This window comes from Amborella trichopoda, chromosome 1 (genome assembly GCF_054954075.1).
Source record: "Amborella trichopoda isolate Santa Cruz 75 chromosome 1, AtrichopodaSantaCruz75HAP2 v2.0, whole genome shotgun sequence".
In the NCBI taxonomy this organism is placed as follows: Eukaryota; Viridiplantae; Streptophyta; class Magnoliopsida; order Amborellales; family Amborellaceae; genus Amborella; species Amborella trichopoda.
In genome coordinates this window covers 47,600,988-47,617,367 of record NC_142336.1, presented here as the reverse complement: position 1 = coordinate 47,617,367, position 16,380 = coordinate 47,600,988, and the positions used below count along the sequence as shown (strand labels likewise).

Sequence of the window (16,380 nt, the reverse complement as noted above, 5' to 3'; positions counted from 1 at the left end):
GTGTTTATTACAGAATTTATGCATGTTAACATTTAAATACATTACCCTGAGATAAACCAGGAAGCTGACATGAATTGTTTGATAGACAACACAAAATGCAGCCACTTCAGAGTTGGACAATATTGTACCAGGTGGATGTGAAGAGCATTAAACCATGTCTAGCAAATATTCTCATCAAGATCACTAGTGAATGCATGATGCTCAAAGACTCAGCAATGTCATATAATCTGTAATACAAATGCCATATTTCATTTCACCCATAGACGATGAAAATAAATAAATAAATTATTCAATTATAGTTGAAACAAGAAAGAAACAAGCACCACATATACATGATACAAGGTTCAAAGGGAAACCTGAAACTCAATAGGCATAGTTGTCTTTCCACCCATTTCATCATACTGCAAGTTCAAGGAGACAACCATATTAGACAGTGGCAGCAACTACAATGAGATAACAAAATCAACAGAGTATCACACTTTATTATTGCCTAGGATATAGAGTAAAATATGGCAATAGATTTTTCAGACTCGCCAATTCCACATCTCACAACTAGATTACTATTAAATAAAGAAGTCTCCTCAAAATCATTCAGAAACGAGTTAATTCGATTACTTATCACTCGAAAAATTAATCAAAATTACCATTGCTGGAATTGTCCATCCTAAGTTGCAATGTCATTAGCAATCAAATTGCGATTCCAGTTCGGAATTCATAATTCCACATTTCCATGAAGGAATAGCTACAGATCCCAATTCCGAGAGGTTAGGAATCACAGTTCCACATTTTTGAATCTCGTTCCAATGATTTTGGAATATAGATTCCACTACATTAAATATTGCAATTCATAAGTGCATAAGGTCGTGATTCAACCAATATGAGACTTCACTTCCAATTTTTAGGAATAGCATGAAAGTTTTTAAACATTATTTGAAAAATTCTGCCATTTAAAACATACTATTAATAATCTAAAACTCTATGGGTGTCAACAAACTCCAGTTTACATTATTCTTAAATTTCAAGAATTTGCACTAAATGTCTTATTTTTTCAAAATGCATTACTAAAAAATTAAGTGATTTCATTTTCTTTATTCAATCAAGACCTTCCCGAAAGTACTTAGTTAGGGGTACTCGATTTGGTTTCCTATACTTGTGGAGAAATGTGATGAATGGCACTCAATACATAAGACTCCAATTTCAAGGGCAGGTCGTCAAAGACATCAATTCCAATAATCGGGGAGCCTTGAAAAAGTATACTCAACATGTGGAGTCTAATACGAAGGCATTCTTGCTTATAGATAATCTAAAGGGCCATGATTCATGCAACAGTTGTATCATAGTACGATGCAACCACACTTCTAGCAAACCATATTTGTGGTATTTGTATGACCCCAAATTTTGCACACACACTCTCTTTATCTCAATAATCAATCTAAAAAAAAAAAAACTAATTTGCACCACATATATGGTCAAAATGAGTCCCCTCCAACAATGAATCTAGATTGTCCATTTAATGAATATGAAGATATAGACCTTTATGAATTCAAAATCATTTTTTCTTTTTTAATATTGTTAATTTAATGATAATAAAATTATCTAAAAAAATTGAAAAGAAAAAAGATCATTCTTAAGGTCTTAGATCTAAGCATATCACGAAAATGGATGGCTTATATTAATTGAGCTAAAAAAATACTTTCTAGGTTGCATTTTCAAATTTTCTTTTTTGCGATTGTTCATTAGAATGAAAAGAGTGTAGATTTTGAAATTTGGATCAAACAAATGGCCCTATCAAGGTTTTTGAAGGTTGTTGCATTATAACATCATTGCATGAAATCACTGCCCTAATCTAAAACCTCAAACCTTTTGCCTTTTGGGACTTGGCAAGTGATAATTTCTGGCCTTTTCCAAGTGGTTTGGTGTGTGATTCCCATAAGTTAGGAATTTCAATTTCAAGTTGATGGGACCCTGATTCCAACAAGGTAGGAATCTCGATTCTTATTGGATTGTGATTCCCATACAATAGGAATCGATTTCATTGTATGGACGACCACAGGAATCATCGTAATACCCACGGTTCAATGATTCTGATTCCTGAAGTGATTAGGAAACATAGGAATTTCCAACAACTAAAATAAAAAACCTCATACCACCAACACACTTATAGTCTAGGACTTAGGTCCAGGTCTAACAGAAAACCTGAATGTATGGAAAGTAGATGTCTTTCAATCTGTAAATCAGCTGATACTCGTCCAACCCTTCAGTTCTTGCTTCATGTATAACAACCTTGCAATGAATAAGAACAAAGAGAGAGATTTATGGAGAGAATTCTCAAAATTGTCAAACTTGCAGGACAAAGTACAATATAGATATCATGTAGGCATAACATCTCAAACAACAAACAAAATACATTTCTAAAAATAAAAATTAAAATAAAAAACAATAATTCATGAGCAAAACAATAGAATTCCATAATTAAATATATCAATCCATGATTGATGCAAATAAAAAATTTGACCTTTTTATTTTTTTTTTATTTTACGGTTATGTATCTATTTTATTTTTTTTAAGGAAAGCTCACTATAATTGTATTTCATACATGTAGAGGATTTTTCCATTTTATTTTATGGTTAGGAATTTTTTATATTATGGGATACTTGATGGTGGGCATTGGAATCCTTTATTTTTGGGGATTGAGTTGTTTAGGATATGGATAGGATTAGTTGTTGGGTTGGTTATGACACACTTGGTTTTAATGAGGTGGCTTGGTTAGGATAAAGTCCAAAGAGAGAGAACCGTGGGGGAAATTAGAAAGAGATAGGGGAGAGTTGAAAAGGGGTACTACGTGGAGTATAGAGAGAAGGAGAGAGATAAGGGAGGGTTGAAAAAGGTGGTACGTGGAGATAGTTTTTTTCTTTTTTTTTGTTCCTTGTATTAAAGGAGGTGTAGTCCCTCTAAACAGAGAGACTGGAATTTAGTAAAGAATTTGGGACTTGTGAAAAGATCTTTGGAATGGACTCCCTTGCAGACCCAGAGAGAAGACTCCCTTGCAGACCCAGAGAGAATACTCCCTTGCAGTCCCAAAGAGAGGGTATAATCTCTCAACCCTGTTTATTTTTATTTTAAATATTCTGGTTATTATTTTCTCCCTGCATCAGTTGGTATTAAAGCTATTAGTTTTCCCTACATCAGATAGTATCAGAGCAAGTAAGATCCATCAATCACAATGCCATCGAAACTTGCTCTTACACTCGATGATATATTTCCGCAAATCATGGAGTTTGTGGATCAACAAATTAGGAAGAGCATGAACACAGCCTTGGAGGGTATTCGAGGAGACATACAAAAAATTAAACAGACGCTACAACAGTTGAAGAATACCATTATTCGAGAAGAGGTTGCTCGCAACTATGAAGATCTGACACCAGATTTCGTTGTAAAGATGGATCGAGGCCCATGACTAACTAAGAGTACCGATCCAAAATGTGACAATCACATTGTGATGCAAAAACCACGATCTGAAGAGCATCCACATGATCTTGGTATTTAGGTCGATCTTCTCAAGTTTTATTAGGAACTCGAAAAAGAAATCACGATTGAGCTAGAGATCTTAGAGTTCTATTACAAATTGTGTTGGATCAATTGGTTTATTGAAGGCAAAGTACTGAGAAGAAAGGTGGGATTACATCACCAGTTATTCAACTGACCTCTGAAGGATGTAAGCTCGAGGTCTACCTTCTCTCAACCCTGGGAGAATGATGCAAATAAAATTTTATATTTTTTGGGTTGGTTATGATACACTTGGTTTTAATGAGGTAGCTTGGTTAGGATAAAGTAAAAAGAGAGAGAGAAACATGAGGGATATTAGAGAGGGATAAGGGAGAGATGAAAAGGGTAGTACGTGGAGTATACACAGAGATAAGGAAGGGTTGAATAAGGTGGTAGATGGAGATAGGTTTGTTTGCATATTCTATTTTTATTTCTTTTCTATTCCTTGTATTAAAGGAGGTGTGGCCCCTCTAAACAGAGGGAATGGAATTGAGTAAAGAATCTGAGTCTTGTGAAAAGATCTTTGGGGTGGACTCCTGTCACGCCCCAAGTTTTATAACACTAAAATTCTTGAGATGTGACAGATCATTCTTAAAGAGCAAAACAAATTCGAAATTTTTACTATATATTGCTCCAAAACAAATTTTCCATTCAAAAGCTTTTTTCTTTTACAAAGTCTATTTCACAGCTTATAATAACATGAAGATCTATTTTACAAATATATATATGTATATATATATATATATATATATACAACTTTGATTGAAAAAAATTACAAAGGCGAATTTATCCATGACTACAATTTCTTCCAAACTACTATTGTCGTACATACAAAAAATATGGCTGAAATTACTCTGAAAAAATTTCACAATAGCTTGATGAGTTTGGCTACTCAGTAAGTGACCATCATTATCCTTAAAAATCATGGTTAGAAAGTGAAAAAGAATGCATATTAAGCAGAATTTCAATTTACTGATTTCATGCATTATAATACATGCTATTAGACAGATTCATTTCTAATCTTACAAATATCTTGTATTCCTTATTGGACAAAGAAAATAAGTATGATACATAAACCAAATGCACATGATTCATATCAAGATCAACAATAATCTAAATTTAGTTGTTTAAAACGTTATTGCAATTAAGTATCAGATATGATCAAACAAGTTCTCACAACAACAGAAGTCCTGCAGTAGAAGCACTAACCTCGAGTACAAGGTTAGAACTTCTACCATCCCACAGGAGAAGCACCACCAACGGGTAAATCCGTTGCATAGTGCCTCACACATGCACAAAACCCCAACACGCTTTGGGGCTTTTGATAAGCACTGGCCTTGCAATACATGGCCCTCTCATTTGCCCTTTTAGCAAGAGAGCGTTACACTAACAAAGGGGTCCCAATGAATAGTGCCAAACATAAGTTTGGGGGAGCGACCACCCAAACATACACACTCCTAACTCTCATCCTATCATAGAGAGTAAAAATAAATCACAACTGCCGACACAAGTATCTCATCAAATCATAACAGAGGCATGTCTCCATGCGTCCATATCTTATCGAAAGCATGTTACCATGCACACACATCTTATCAGAAGCATGTTACAATGCACACATATCTTATCTGAAGCATGTTATCATGCACACATATCTTATCAGAAGTATATCTCATATGTAATCACAAGAAACATCAACATGTTTATGCTATACGTCACAAGAGACATCAATATGTCATATTATCATGCATATAAATTCAAAAGACATTATTATGCCAATTGCAAGCTATATATCAATGTAGTAAATTTCAAGAAACAATAATATCGTATTTTCAAAATATCCTTGAAATTATTAACATGAATTCACATGAAGCAATTTATAGTAACCACTTGCACAAAACACTAGCACACAACACTTCACATAATACTTCCACATGACACTTGCACATAACATTTGCACATAACACTTGCACATAACACTGACAGTATTTTCAAATAATCACGTTACGGAAACACGTAAAACTTATAGCGCAGAAACCCAAATTTTTAAACACTTGTTTTTCAGGAAAGTAAGGCCACTTGCACATAACACTTACAGTATCTAAAATTTATGCTGGAAATATTACAATTAAATGCCGAAATATCTCTTGGAATATTACAGAAATATCAATTTTTTTTAATAATGATTTTACAGGAAAAATGAAGTCATTTACTTATATGTCACTCTGAGATGGATATGTTATTACCGTTGCCGAAGTGGAATTGACTAAAGGTATCAGAAGTGAGAGCAAATCAGTTGTTTGGGGAAATAAGCATAAAAATATGTTCATATAAGAGAGCAAAAAATATTATAGAATTGTTTTTATGAGAACAGGATGAGAGAGAGAGAAGAACTATTATAAGTTTCTTAAATATTTTTTAGGAGAATATTTTGAGAACATTATCATGATGAGAGCATACTATAACATGTGATGATAACATATTATAACATGTAATATAAAAATTAAATAAAACTTATAATGAATATTACAATATTAAACAGTGCAAAAAATATGCATACAAACACTATACAAATGAAAATTGATACTAAATTAAATAATATAATAATGTAATGATGACACATGTAATACGTATGTAAAAACCATTCATATTAACAAATTAGCTAATTGAACTCCACAATACAAATTAAATGTATCATATATAACTGAATAAGTCATGTGTAATAATCTAAAATTGATACACATAATATTGAAATCTTAAAATTTATTATTTATGACCGTGAGAATATTATTAAAATAATAATAATATTATAAGAAAGTAATGAGGATATTATGAGTGAAAGAAAATAATATATTTTTACAAGAATATCATTATTATGAGAATAATGAGAATATTACTAATATCATAATATCATTATGAGAGAATATGATTAAATTAATAATATTATTATGAGAGTAATGAAAATATTATGAGGGAGAGAGAGAAAGAAATAATAAAAAAATAAAAAAATAATTATAATAAGAGAGAGAAATAGACTTACATAGAGAGAGAAGGAACTTTGATGAGCTTCATCATTTGCTCATGAGAGGGAGGGAATGTTTTTAAAATGAGGGAGGACACTCCCCATCTTGACACATCATGTCAAGGCATGTGTCCTCCTTTCTTATTTTTATTTTTTTGTTAATTATTTTATGATGCCACATCACCTCCTCTTATTCTCTTATATTGCCACCTCACTTTATATCATTATCTCATGATGCCACATTAAACCCTAATATTTTAATTAAATATTTTTTTAAAAAAAAATCGACAGAAATAAAGGGTGTTGTAAAAGAGTGATCCCATGGTGCATTAACAATACAATGAACCATCACTCAAAATCATTTTTTTATGCAAGTATTTTGTTTTTTTTTTTTTTATTATTATTATTATTATTATTATTATTATTATTATTATTATTATTATTATTATTATTATTATTATTATTATTATTATTGTTATTATTGTTATTATTGTTATTATTGTTATTATTGTTATTATTGTTATTATTGTTATTATTGTTATTATTGTTATTATTGTTATTATTGTTATTATTGTTATTATTGTTATTATTATTGTTATTATTCAGTTTCAAAAAAATTAGGGTCATCACAACTCGCTTGCATACCAAAGAGAGAAGTCCCTTGCAAACCTAGAAAGAGAGTATAATCCCTCCACCTTTTTTATTTTTATTTTTATTTTTATTATTCTGGTTAATAATTTCTCCCTGCATCACCTCACTAATGTATTCCTCTATATTTTCTGAGTTGAACTTACACTACTTCAAGAAGTTCCTTACAAATCTCCCAAAAACATCCATAAGCATTTTGAAATATACAATGAATTGCACAAGTAAAGGGCGATATACATCAGTACCAGAATGTAGATATTAACAGAAGTGGAGGCCCTCCCTGATCACCATAGGATCATAGCTTCAGTGTGAGTCTCATGAGCTCGTGAAACATAATTTTTGACAAGTAAAGACATTATTTCATGAACACAAGAAACTTCAATGAGGTTTTTAAGTGACCTAACATCTAAAGAATTAGGTTTATGTAATGCTCCACTCCCAAAGCTTTGGAATCCAAGGAGGCATCTATACATATCAATGACATACCTTCTAAGCCCCCAAAACATTTTATGTAGCATCAAAATCAAATAATAAGTTGCGACTTGCCCTTTTCCCAGTAAAATATTTCCCCATATTGGAAAGATTTCAAGCCTTAGATGGTCAACCCAATTTCTTTTAGAAAAATGTGGTTAGGAGAGACTTGGGAGGTTCCAATACTCCCTGATCCCTTGACCTCACAAATGAGGAAATGAATTCCTAAACCCGAGGGTTATTTCAGCTTTCCAGTCATAAAAACCCTAGGCACACGCATGGGCTCTTGGTGCTAGGTGCCCAACTTGGCCTAGGTGAGGTGGAAATTCCACGACCCAACATGTAGATTTCAGTCAGTCGTACACTGAATTTAATTGTCAGAATCAAAGACTGCTCTCCATAACACTTAGTTCCCTCTCCACAAAATTAAACACAGTAAATAAATCACATAGAACATAATGATTGCTTTGCTTAAACAGTTGGCCAAAACCCTCGGTGAAGGATCTTGTACTGAAAGCTTGAAAGATAACATCATTTACCGATCCTTGGAGAAGGCTTATAAAGTTATAGTATGGGATGACTCGAACAAAATGATAATCAACATTTTGATACAGGTATTAAAAACAACACCAACCATCACAAACAATATTCTCACTACCACAAAAACATAAATGGCATTTAACGGAAACCTAAGATCTCCATAACCAAACACCCAGCTAAGGAAGCTCAGTAAAGCAGTTGGTATAAAGTCCTACATGCAGCTAAGGAAGCTCAACAAAGCATTTGCCTATCTTAGTCCCTCTAGACCATAATCTCTCGGTCCCTTTAGACCACACTCCAATTGGATTTATTGTTCCACTATAGTAAATTTGGTTACATGCTCATAGTTACCGAAATCTCTCCACCAACCTCGTGTTTCCAGTTCCAAAACCCGATTCCACGTTTCCATTAAGGAATATCAACGGAAACTGTTCTTCGGAACCAAGGAAACTTCATGAGAATCTCTATACAACACATCTTTAGAAACCATTTTTTGGAACCAAGGAAACTCCATTCCTTAATTTCAGAGTCTTGATTCAACACATATTTAGAAACCATTTATCGAAACCAAAAAAACTCAATACCTTAATTTCGGAATCTTGATCCAACTCATCTTTAGAAACTTGAACCCATTGATTGTGGCTAGACGTTCCCAAATATATCGAATCTAGATTCTAGCGAGGATTAAATCTTGATTCCACATCAATTGGAGTAGAAAACTTCTTTCGAATGCTTTTTTTTTTTTTTGATGAATGTTAACATTGCATTGCTGAAGAGAAGTTACAAAGAGGTCGGAGATCACCCTAGAGAAGAGTGACTCGGTAAAAATTGCTACTCTACCATATACAAAAAGGGCTCATAAGGCCACCCAATTACAACAATATACAATAAGCTTTTGCAAACATACATTGAGTGGAAAAAACCAAAAAAGTGAGCCAAATTAAGTCGAGAGACCCTAGTCCTCAGCAAAATAGGAGTCGGACCCGGGTAGCATTGATCCTCGGCCCTAGCTTCTAGCACCCTCTTTCGCCAGTAAGTCAACGAAGTTGTTGGACGTCCTCCAAATATGCCTCCAGGAAAAATCCATATCACTGCATATATGATCAATTTCATCAAACAAAGAGGCTAGTTTCCATGGTGGAGAGCTCGTTCTCCTTGCCCAAGAGATAACACTATAGGACTCCCCTTCTAATAGCAAAATAGGGCCCAAGGAAGGATCGAAGATTTTTAGCCCAGTTAGTAGGGCTAGAGCTTCGGCATGATTGTAGTCCCTTATATCAATATACTCTGAGAAGGTCAAAAGGACATTGCTTAGGTGGTCTCGAAAGACACCCCTCCCCCCCCCCGACCGCTGCCGGGCAAGGGTTCCTTAAAGAGCACCCATCGAAATTCAGTTTGATGCTTCCTTGGGGTGGTGGCTGCCAGGTTTGACATATGGTCACCACTCTCAGATGATGGTGAAGAATATTGGTCCATTGAGTGAGGAAAAAATATCTAGGGATGCCCGAGTGGTTGCAAGTTTTCATTATTTTACTTGTGCCACCCTGGATGGCCTTTACCTTAAATTTAAAATATAAATGGTAAATACAACACATACAATTAAAAGTAAAACTATGACGTAGACATAATCCTATTTTGTCTTTATAATAATGACGTCAAAATAACAATTTAGAAATACTTGTCTTTTGTATATAATGACCTTCGAATAAGAGACATCCAATATAGGATCTAAAGTTGATGAGGCTCAAGATGTGCTTGTGGCTTCCTTCTTCATAAAAATGAAATCTCGATTCCTGATAGGGGTCATCAAACGCATTCCAAAATCCATATTATTGTAAATCTCGATCTCAAACTGGCATGGATCTCTAATCCATATACTTCAGAAACTCGATTCCAAATATGTTAGAATCTCGATTCGAAACAACAACATATCTATGTTCCACATATGTCAAAAACTCGATTCCATAGATGTCGGAAGCTCAATTCCACATATTAATGAATCTTGATTCTGGGAGTGTCGATTCCACAGGGACAAGAATCTCGATTCCCAGAAGGACGGAATCTCAATTCCATATGTGGATGAAACTTAGATCTATTTCGATCGAAACATGATTCTCAAAAACTACGATGCTCGTGCCTAGCAATTCCTAATGTACGGACAACGATTCCCAAGACATGAATCTTCTAGCCAGCCACAATTCCGTGATTCTGGTTCTAAAAATGATTTGGGTTCCCCAGCGTTTCCAACAACTATGTACATGCTCACATAAGGCCTTTAATAGCCACAAATACCCAACAATATATGGGCTTATTCAATCACCAACAACTGATTTGAGAAATTTAGTGAAGTTACCAAGACATGAATCTTCTAGCCAGCCACGATTCCGTGATTCCGGTTCTAAAAATGATTTGGGTTCCCCAGCGTTTCCAACAACTATGTACATGCTCACATAAGGCCTTTAATAGCCACAAATACCCAACAATATATGGGCTTATTCAATCACCAACAACTGATTTGAGAAATTTAGTGAAGCATTGCTAAGGATTGGGTTTAAAAGGATTCAAGATGAACATACATTGTTTGTGAGGAAAAACAGAGTTGGGATTACAGTAGTCATAGTTTATGCTGATGATATTGTAGTAATAGGGGATTACATAGAATATATTGAAGATCTTAAATATTAGTTCAGAAGAGTGTTTGAGATAAAAGATTTAGGTCCACTAAAATATTTTCTGGATATTAAAGTGACAAGATCAAAGAAGGGAAGGGACTTGCTATCTCTCGGAGGATGCACATGCTGAATTTGTTAAAATGAACTGGAATCTTGGGGGCCAAACCAATGGATATACCACAGAAACCAATCATAGACTTCATGAACAAATGGAAGAGTTACTTAACAATCCTTTTCAATATCGGAGGCTTGTGAGCAAGCTTATACATTTTACAATTACACAGCCAGATACCTCTTATCTTGCTAATGCAATTAGTCAGTTCATGCATACCCCTCAAAAACCTTATTTAGACGTTGTCTACCGCATCCTAAAGCATCTCTAGTCATCTCGTAACAAAGGATTGTTGTTTACTAATCATGGTCATATGGGTGCTTCAATATGGGCACGTTATAGAAGGCCAACAACAAGTTATTGCACCTTTCTTGGTGGGAATCTAATTTCATCGAAAAGTAAAAAAACAAAATGTTGTAGCCAGATCAAGTGCTAAAGCAGAATACATAGCTATGGCACATGAGGCATGTGAAGTTATGTGGATGAAAACTATATTGGCAAGAGGAGTTAAAAGTTCAGTTAACTAATTTGTGAAAATGAAGCTACCATTCACATTGCTAAGAATCTCATATTTCATGAGAGATTGAAGCATATGGAGGTACACTGCTATTTCGTAAGGGAAATGATTACAGCCAGCATTATTTGTACTCCTCATGTGAAATCGAGAGATCAGTTAGCATATATCTTTGCTAACTGCAAGATATAGCTGTCGAGCAAGGCATAATTGACATCTATGCTCCAACTTGGGGAGAGTGTTCAAAGAACAACAGTAAGCTTGGGATATAAAATGGAATAATTGAGTCTAAAGGGATAAGTGTGGATGACAAACTCAGACACACGTATTTTGTGTAATTTTTCTCATCAATAATAATAATATAAATTACCGGAGTTATCCTGCGAAAGGATCACAACATTATTTTTCCGCCCCCCCGCCCCCCAACGCATCTATCTCTCTTCGCTCGTTCTATTCTATCTCTATTCTCTCTCCATTTCGCTTCCTCCTTCAGTTAGTGGCTGTTTAGAGTACACATAAATCAAATATCTTTCAACAAGTTTCACCCACAAAAATTATGAAAGGACCATGGTCATTAGAAGATTTCTAGAACGAATCATAACTGACTGTAGGCGAAGCAATGGCACTTGAGTTACTTATACCCCAATCCCAAAGCACACAATTGACAAGTTCTGTTGTCTAGCTGTATTTCCCCTAGGTGATAAAGGAAGCAAAAGACGATAAAGTCCATAGGATAATGTCAAAAGATCAAACATTATAAAGATAAACACCAAGAATAAAAATAAATCAATTGATATGGAGCTACCTTGGTAAAACTCCCATGCGGTGAATTTTGCATTTCTTCCACTAAAGGATCTCTGATACCGCCATCGGTCTACACGATAACAACATAAATATTATTACCATTTTAAACAAAATCTGGTAAACAAAATCTACGCATCCACAGAGTTCAAAGAATAAGTAACCAGAATTTCATGCATTGACAAGATTAAGATCTGCCAAACTATAACCATTACCCTCCATATCTTTTCAGAGCTGGAGTTACTCAAGAGTTCATCTCTAGCAAGCACTAGAGTCAGAACTTTCTTTGATCTTTTGGTCTTAGAAGAAACGAGAGCTGATCTGCAAAATAAGAACAAAGAAATCCCACATTATGCAACCGAGGCTCCCGCATCAGCACACACCTAGAGAGGTGATAAACAGGTACCTAACCTTCCCAAATGCATTGAGGCAACAGCACCTCCATATCCATACATGCCAAAACAGGGCTGCATCAAAAAGTAAAAACAGACAGCAAGCATTAGTGCAACAAAGATGTGACAAAGAAGCAAATAGCCAAATGAGGGTCAAAAACATTATCTATCAGCTAGAGTTTCCGAAGAGCAACATAAAGGGGGGCATTATTGCAATTCAACTATTTTCTACCATGTTTGGGAGCTGACTTGGCCACTTATTTCTTTTGCAATCCATCCCTTTGTGCCACCTCACGTTTATTGTAGCAGGTTCCTACTGCCTCCCATCAAACACCCTCTTTGTACCCCATTTCCATTTAACCTCTCCCCCTTTACCTTTTCCAATTCAGTATCTTTTCCATAAAAAAACATCACCAAAATACAAAACAGACCAGCATTTCCAAGAGCCATGGACTCCAATGATGCCAGGTCGGAAACAGAACTCATGACCAACCTACCAACCATTCAGAACTCACTAGTAAACCTAGTGAGAGTGTGTAAAAGAGAGAACCCAACAGAATTGATCCAGAAATCAAGAGGCACCAGAGAAAAGAGAATCCACCATGGAATTCAGACCAACAAGAGAGAGAACCCCCAGAGTCTAATCCCAAAACCGACAGAGAGAGAGAGAGAACCCACAGAGTGAAAACAGCACAGACATAAAGCATAACATAGGCACATACAACACAAGAGAGAGAATCCATGAACACTCAGATCCTCAATAGAGGCCGACCGCAGGCATAGAGCATGCAGAGAGAGAAGCCAATAGGGTTCAGAGACCAGAAACAAAATCCATAAAGGAAAAGGAAAACTTCAATCAACACTACAGAGTTTGGAAATAAAAACTTGATCCGGGTGCAGTGCGCCCTTGGTGGGTAACAGATCTGCGTAAAGACAAAAAAATTGGTGTACAGGAAGTAAAACTGGGAGCTAGATTATAATGACTGGTCGGTTGGCATTGAGGGATCTCATGTTTATTGCATAAGTTACAGAGGATAGACTCATCTTTATTACATAATTTACAGAGGAAATACAATTCATTGGAACCCAGCAAAAATCCACACCATATGGGCCAGGAGCCTGAGTTGTGTATGTGACTTTGGTCTAAATGTAATATTGTCATGTATTTAACATAGAGACACAAGGTCAAGGACCTATGGATTCTAGAAGTTGTTGCCAGTTTCAAACATAATCATCTAAGTGAAATTTGATTATCATATTTGTTCATAATCAAATATCTTATGGAAATTAGGCCTAACAAAGGTGAGGACCTTAAACAATCCCTTAATCCGTCCCAAGCCAGGTAAAGGAGGTGGGCTGTGTTAAGTATAGTATTATACAATGTGGTCGCATTGCCACATAAACGGGCTGCATCAGGCGCTATGCACTGCCCAGCACATCGCACATGCCCGCATATGCGATTTGGAGAGATGCGCCTGCATATGCGCTGCATCTGTCCGCATCATAGCCGTATCCCGCATAGAGCACATCAGGTCACATAATCTGTCCATTTTTTAGAAACTGAACCCTTTGGGCAAGGGGTAATAAGGTCATTTTGACCTTCAAAAATGGGGGAAAGGGTTTGGGGGGGTATTAAACACCCCAAACATCATTTTTCAGCAACATCTGAGGGCTTTTATTGGATCGATTGAATCAAAAAAAAAATTGGGCGGAAATTTTATTTGTTGAACCTCTTCGATTTGTGCATTCGTTAATGCTTGGTTGTCGATTTGAATCTTTTGGGTGTTGATTTGAGGAATTTTAGGAGAACTTGTGAAAACAAATCGAGGATTTCAAGGGTCGTGAACAAATCTTCATCGACTTTAGTTTGTAGCATTTTGTAACTATTAAGTTTGTGGTTGCAGGCTTGTGCTTATGGTAGTTGATTGTTGAATGTTCTGTGAAGCTAGTTTCAAGTTTCAAGTTTCTAGTTTCTATCAAGGGATAGTGGATACAAAATCTCCGACAACTGATACTTTTGGAGTTAATGAATAAACTAAATACCAACTATCATCTACATTACCTCCATATTTTTTCTATACATTAACCTCTTTTTTTAGATTTGTAAGAATTTTTTATATTTATTGACCGCATCGTGGTGATGCACCTGCATCTAGACCGCATTGGGCCCCCCCCAACGCTTTTGCCCGCATCCCACATTTTAAAACACTGGTTAGGTAGGCAGCCAAAACTTTTCCCAAAACATTCAACGAATCCTGAATCTACATTAGTTGGGAAAAGGCTCTGGTGATGATAATGATGATCCAATAGAAATTAGCTTGAAGATTTGGAGATTCCAAATAACTTATATAATGTGAGACACCTATAAAAGAGCCATGACCTGAGGCATACAACTAGGTTCTGGATATTAAATTTTAGCTTGAAAATATCATAATGAAGGAGTAACCTCAAGCTCAAGTATTGAGCAACTGAATCATGCATGAAACTTAGCAATTGTCAATGAGAACTTCAGATGTTCTTGCAATTGGTTTGAAGAACTGGGCTGTCACACAAGCAGAAAATACAACACTCATATGAGCTATAGATGATAACAACCCTTATATAAGCGTTTTGGGGAAATTTTTCATACATAAGAGGACCAAAAACCAATTGTAAGGTATATTACAGATGAAATCAACCCCCCAGCCACCTTCATAAAGAACAGGCACAACTTTTAGGGAAGACTTGATGACATAGACACATGTGCCCTCATGCCTTAATGGTAAACCTATGGTCAGATATTGCCATATTGGCTATTGTTTAAAGAAGCTTAGTGAACACCTTTTATTTCAATAGTGAACACTTTTTATTTCAATATCGCAACCTGACAATTAGCAACATGAGAGGATTTATACAATTGAGCGTAGAGTCAAATTTTCCACAATAAATACCCAGGGATTGAAACATGAAACCTGAGTTTTCTGAACATAATGACTACAATATAAATTGGCCACAATAAAATGCCCAAAACCCCACATTACCCTGCTCAGGAATAAAAAAGAAGTTCAGATAAACTGGTTGCGAAATATTATGGATGTGTCTTAGATCACAGGCTCCATCACACCAAACATTGAAATGCCAGTCCCAGCTAAAGAATGCAAATTTTATGTGGGATTCCTTCTTTCTTACAGAAGTAAGCTCAATCCAAAGGAAGATTGAAACCTCTAAATTGACAAGAATTAACAACCAAAAAAAAGTGAGAAGTCATTAGAGAAGTATTACGCATCTATTGACAAGATATGAGATCAAAAAAAATTCATGTATCCGCATACCATGATCTAAAAATACTTAAAAAATAGATGATGTAAATAGAAGTATCACCGAAAAATGATATCATGGCAGTGTCGATCAACACATTTTACGCATCATAGACTATGCATCCACATTCAAATGCACAAAAGGTAGATCCTTAAATCATGAATTTTGACAGTTGACTGAACTGAAGCAAGAATTTCAAAGCATGCAGGTCTCAATGTACCATAGCAGACTGAAATTATACTCAAGGCCAAAAACTCTCTGAAGATTTGCGATCTATTAGCATGCCATTACTCAAGATGAATGGATCAGGAAAGTTACTATAAGTTTCATTTTCTTAAAAGTGCCACTCTAGAAGTCAATAATGGCTG

The 16,380-nt window shown here is 35.3% G+C and overlaps 1 protein-coding gene across 1 annotated transcript in view; it reads right to left on the bottom strand.

Moving 5' to 3' along the window:
• The window catches only part of GMI1 (gamma-irradiation and mitomycin c induced 1), a 109,979-nt gene that overhangs the window by 76,833 nt on the left and 16,766 nt on the right, over nucleotides 1–16,380 (bottom strand). The window contains exons 8-12 of the mRNA XM_020672217.2: nucleotides 12,735–12,790; nucleotides 12,539–12,644; nucleotides 12,328–12,396; nucleotides 2,197–2,283; nucleotides 357–401 (exon numbers count right to left, since the gene is read on the bottom strand). Of these exons, the coding sequence (XP_020527876.2) occupies nucleotides 357–401; nucleotides 2,197–2,283; nucleotides 12,328–12,396; nucleotides 12,539–12,644; nucleotides 12,735–12,790 (363 nt within the window). The remainder of the gene's footprint in view (nucleotides 1–356; nucleotides 402–2,196; nucleotides 2,284–12,327; nucleotides 12,397–12,538; nucleotides 12,645–12,734; nucleotides 12,791–16,380) is intronic.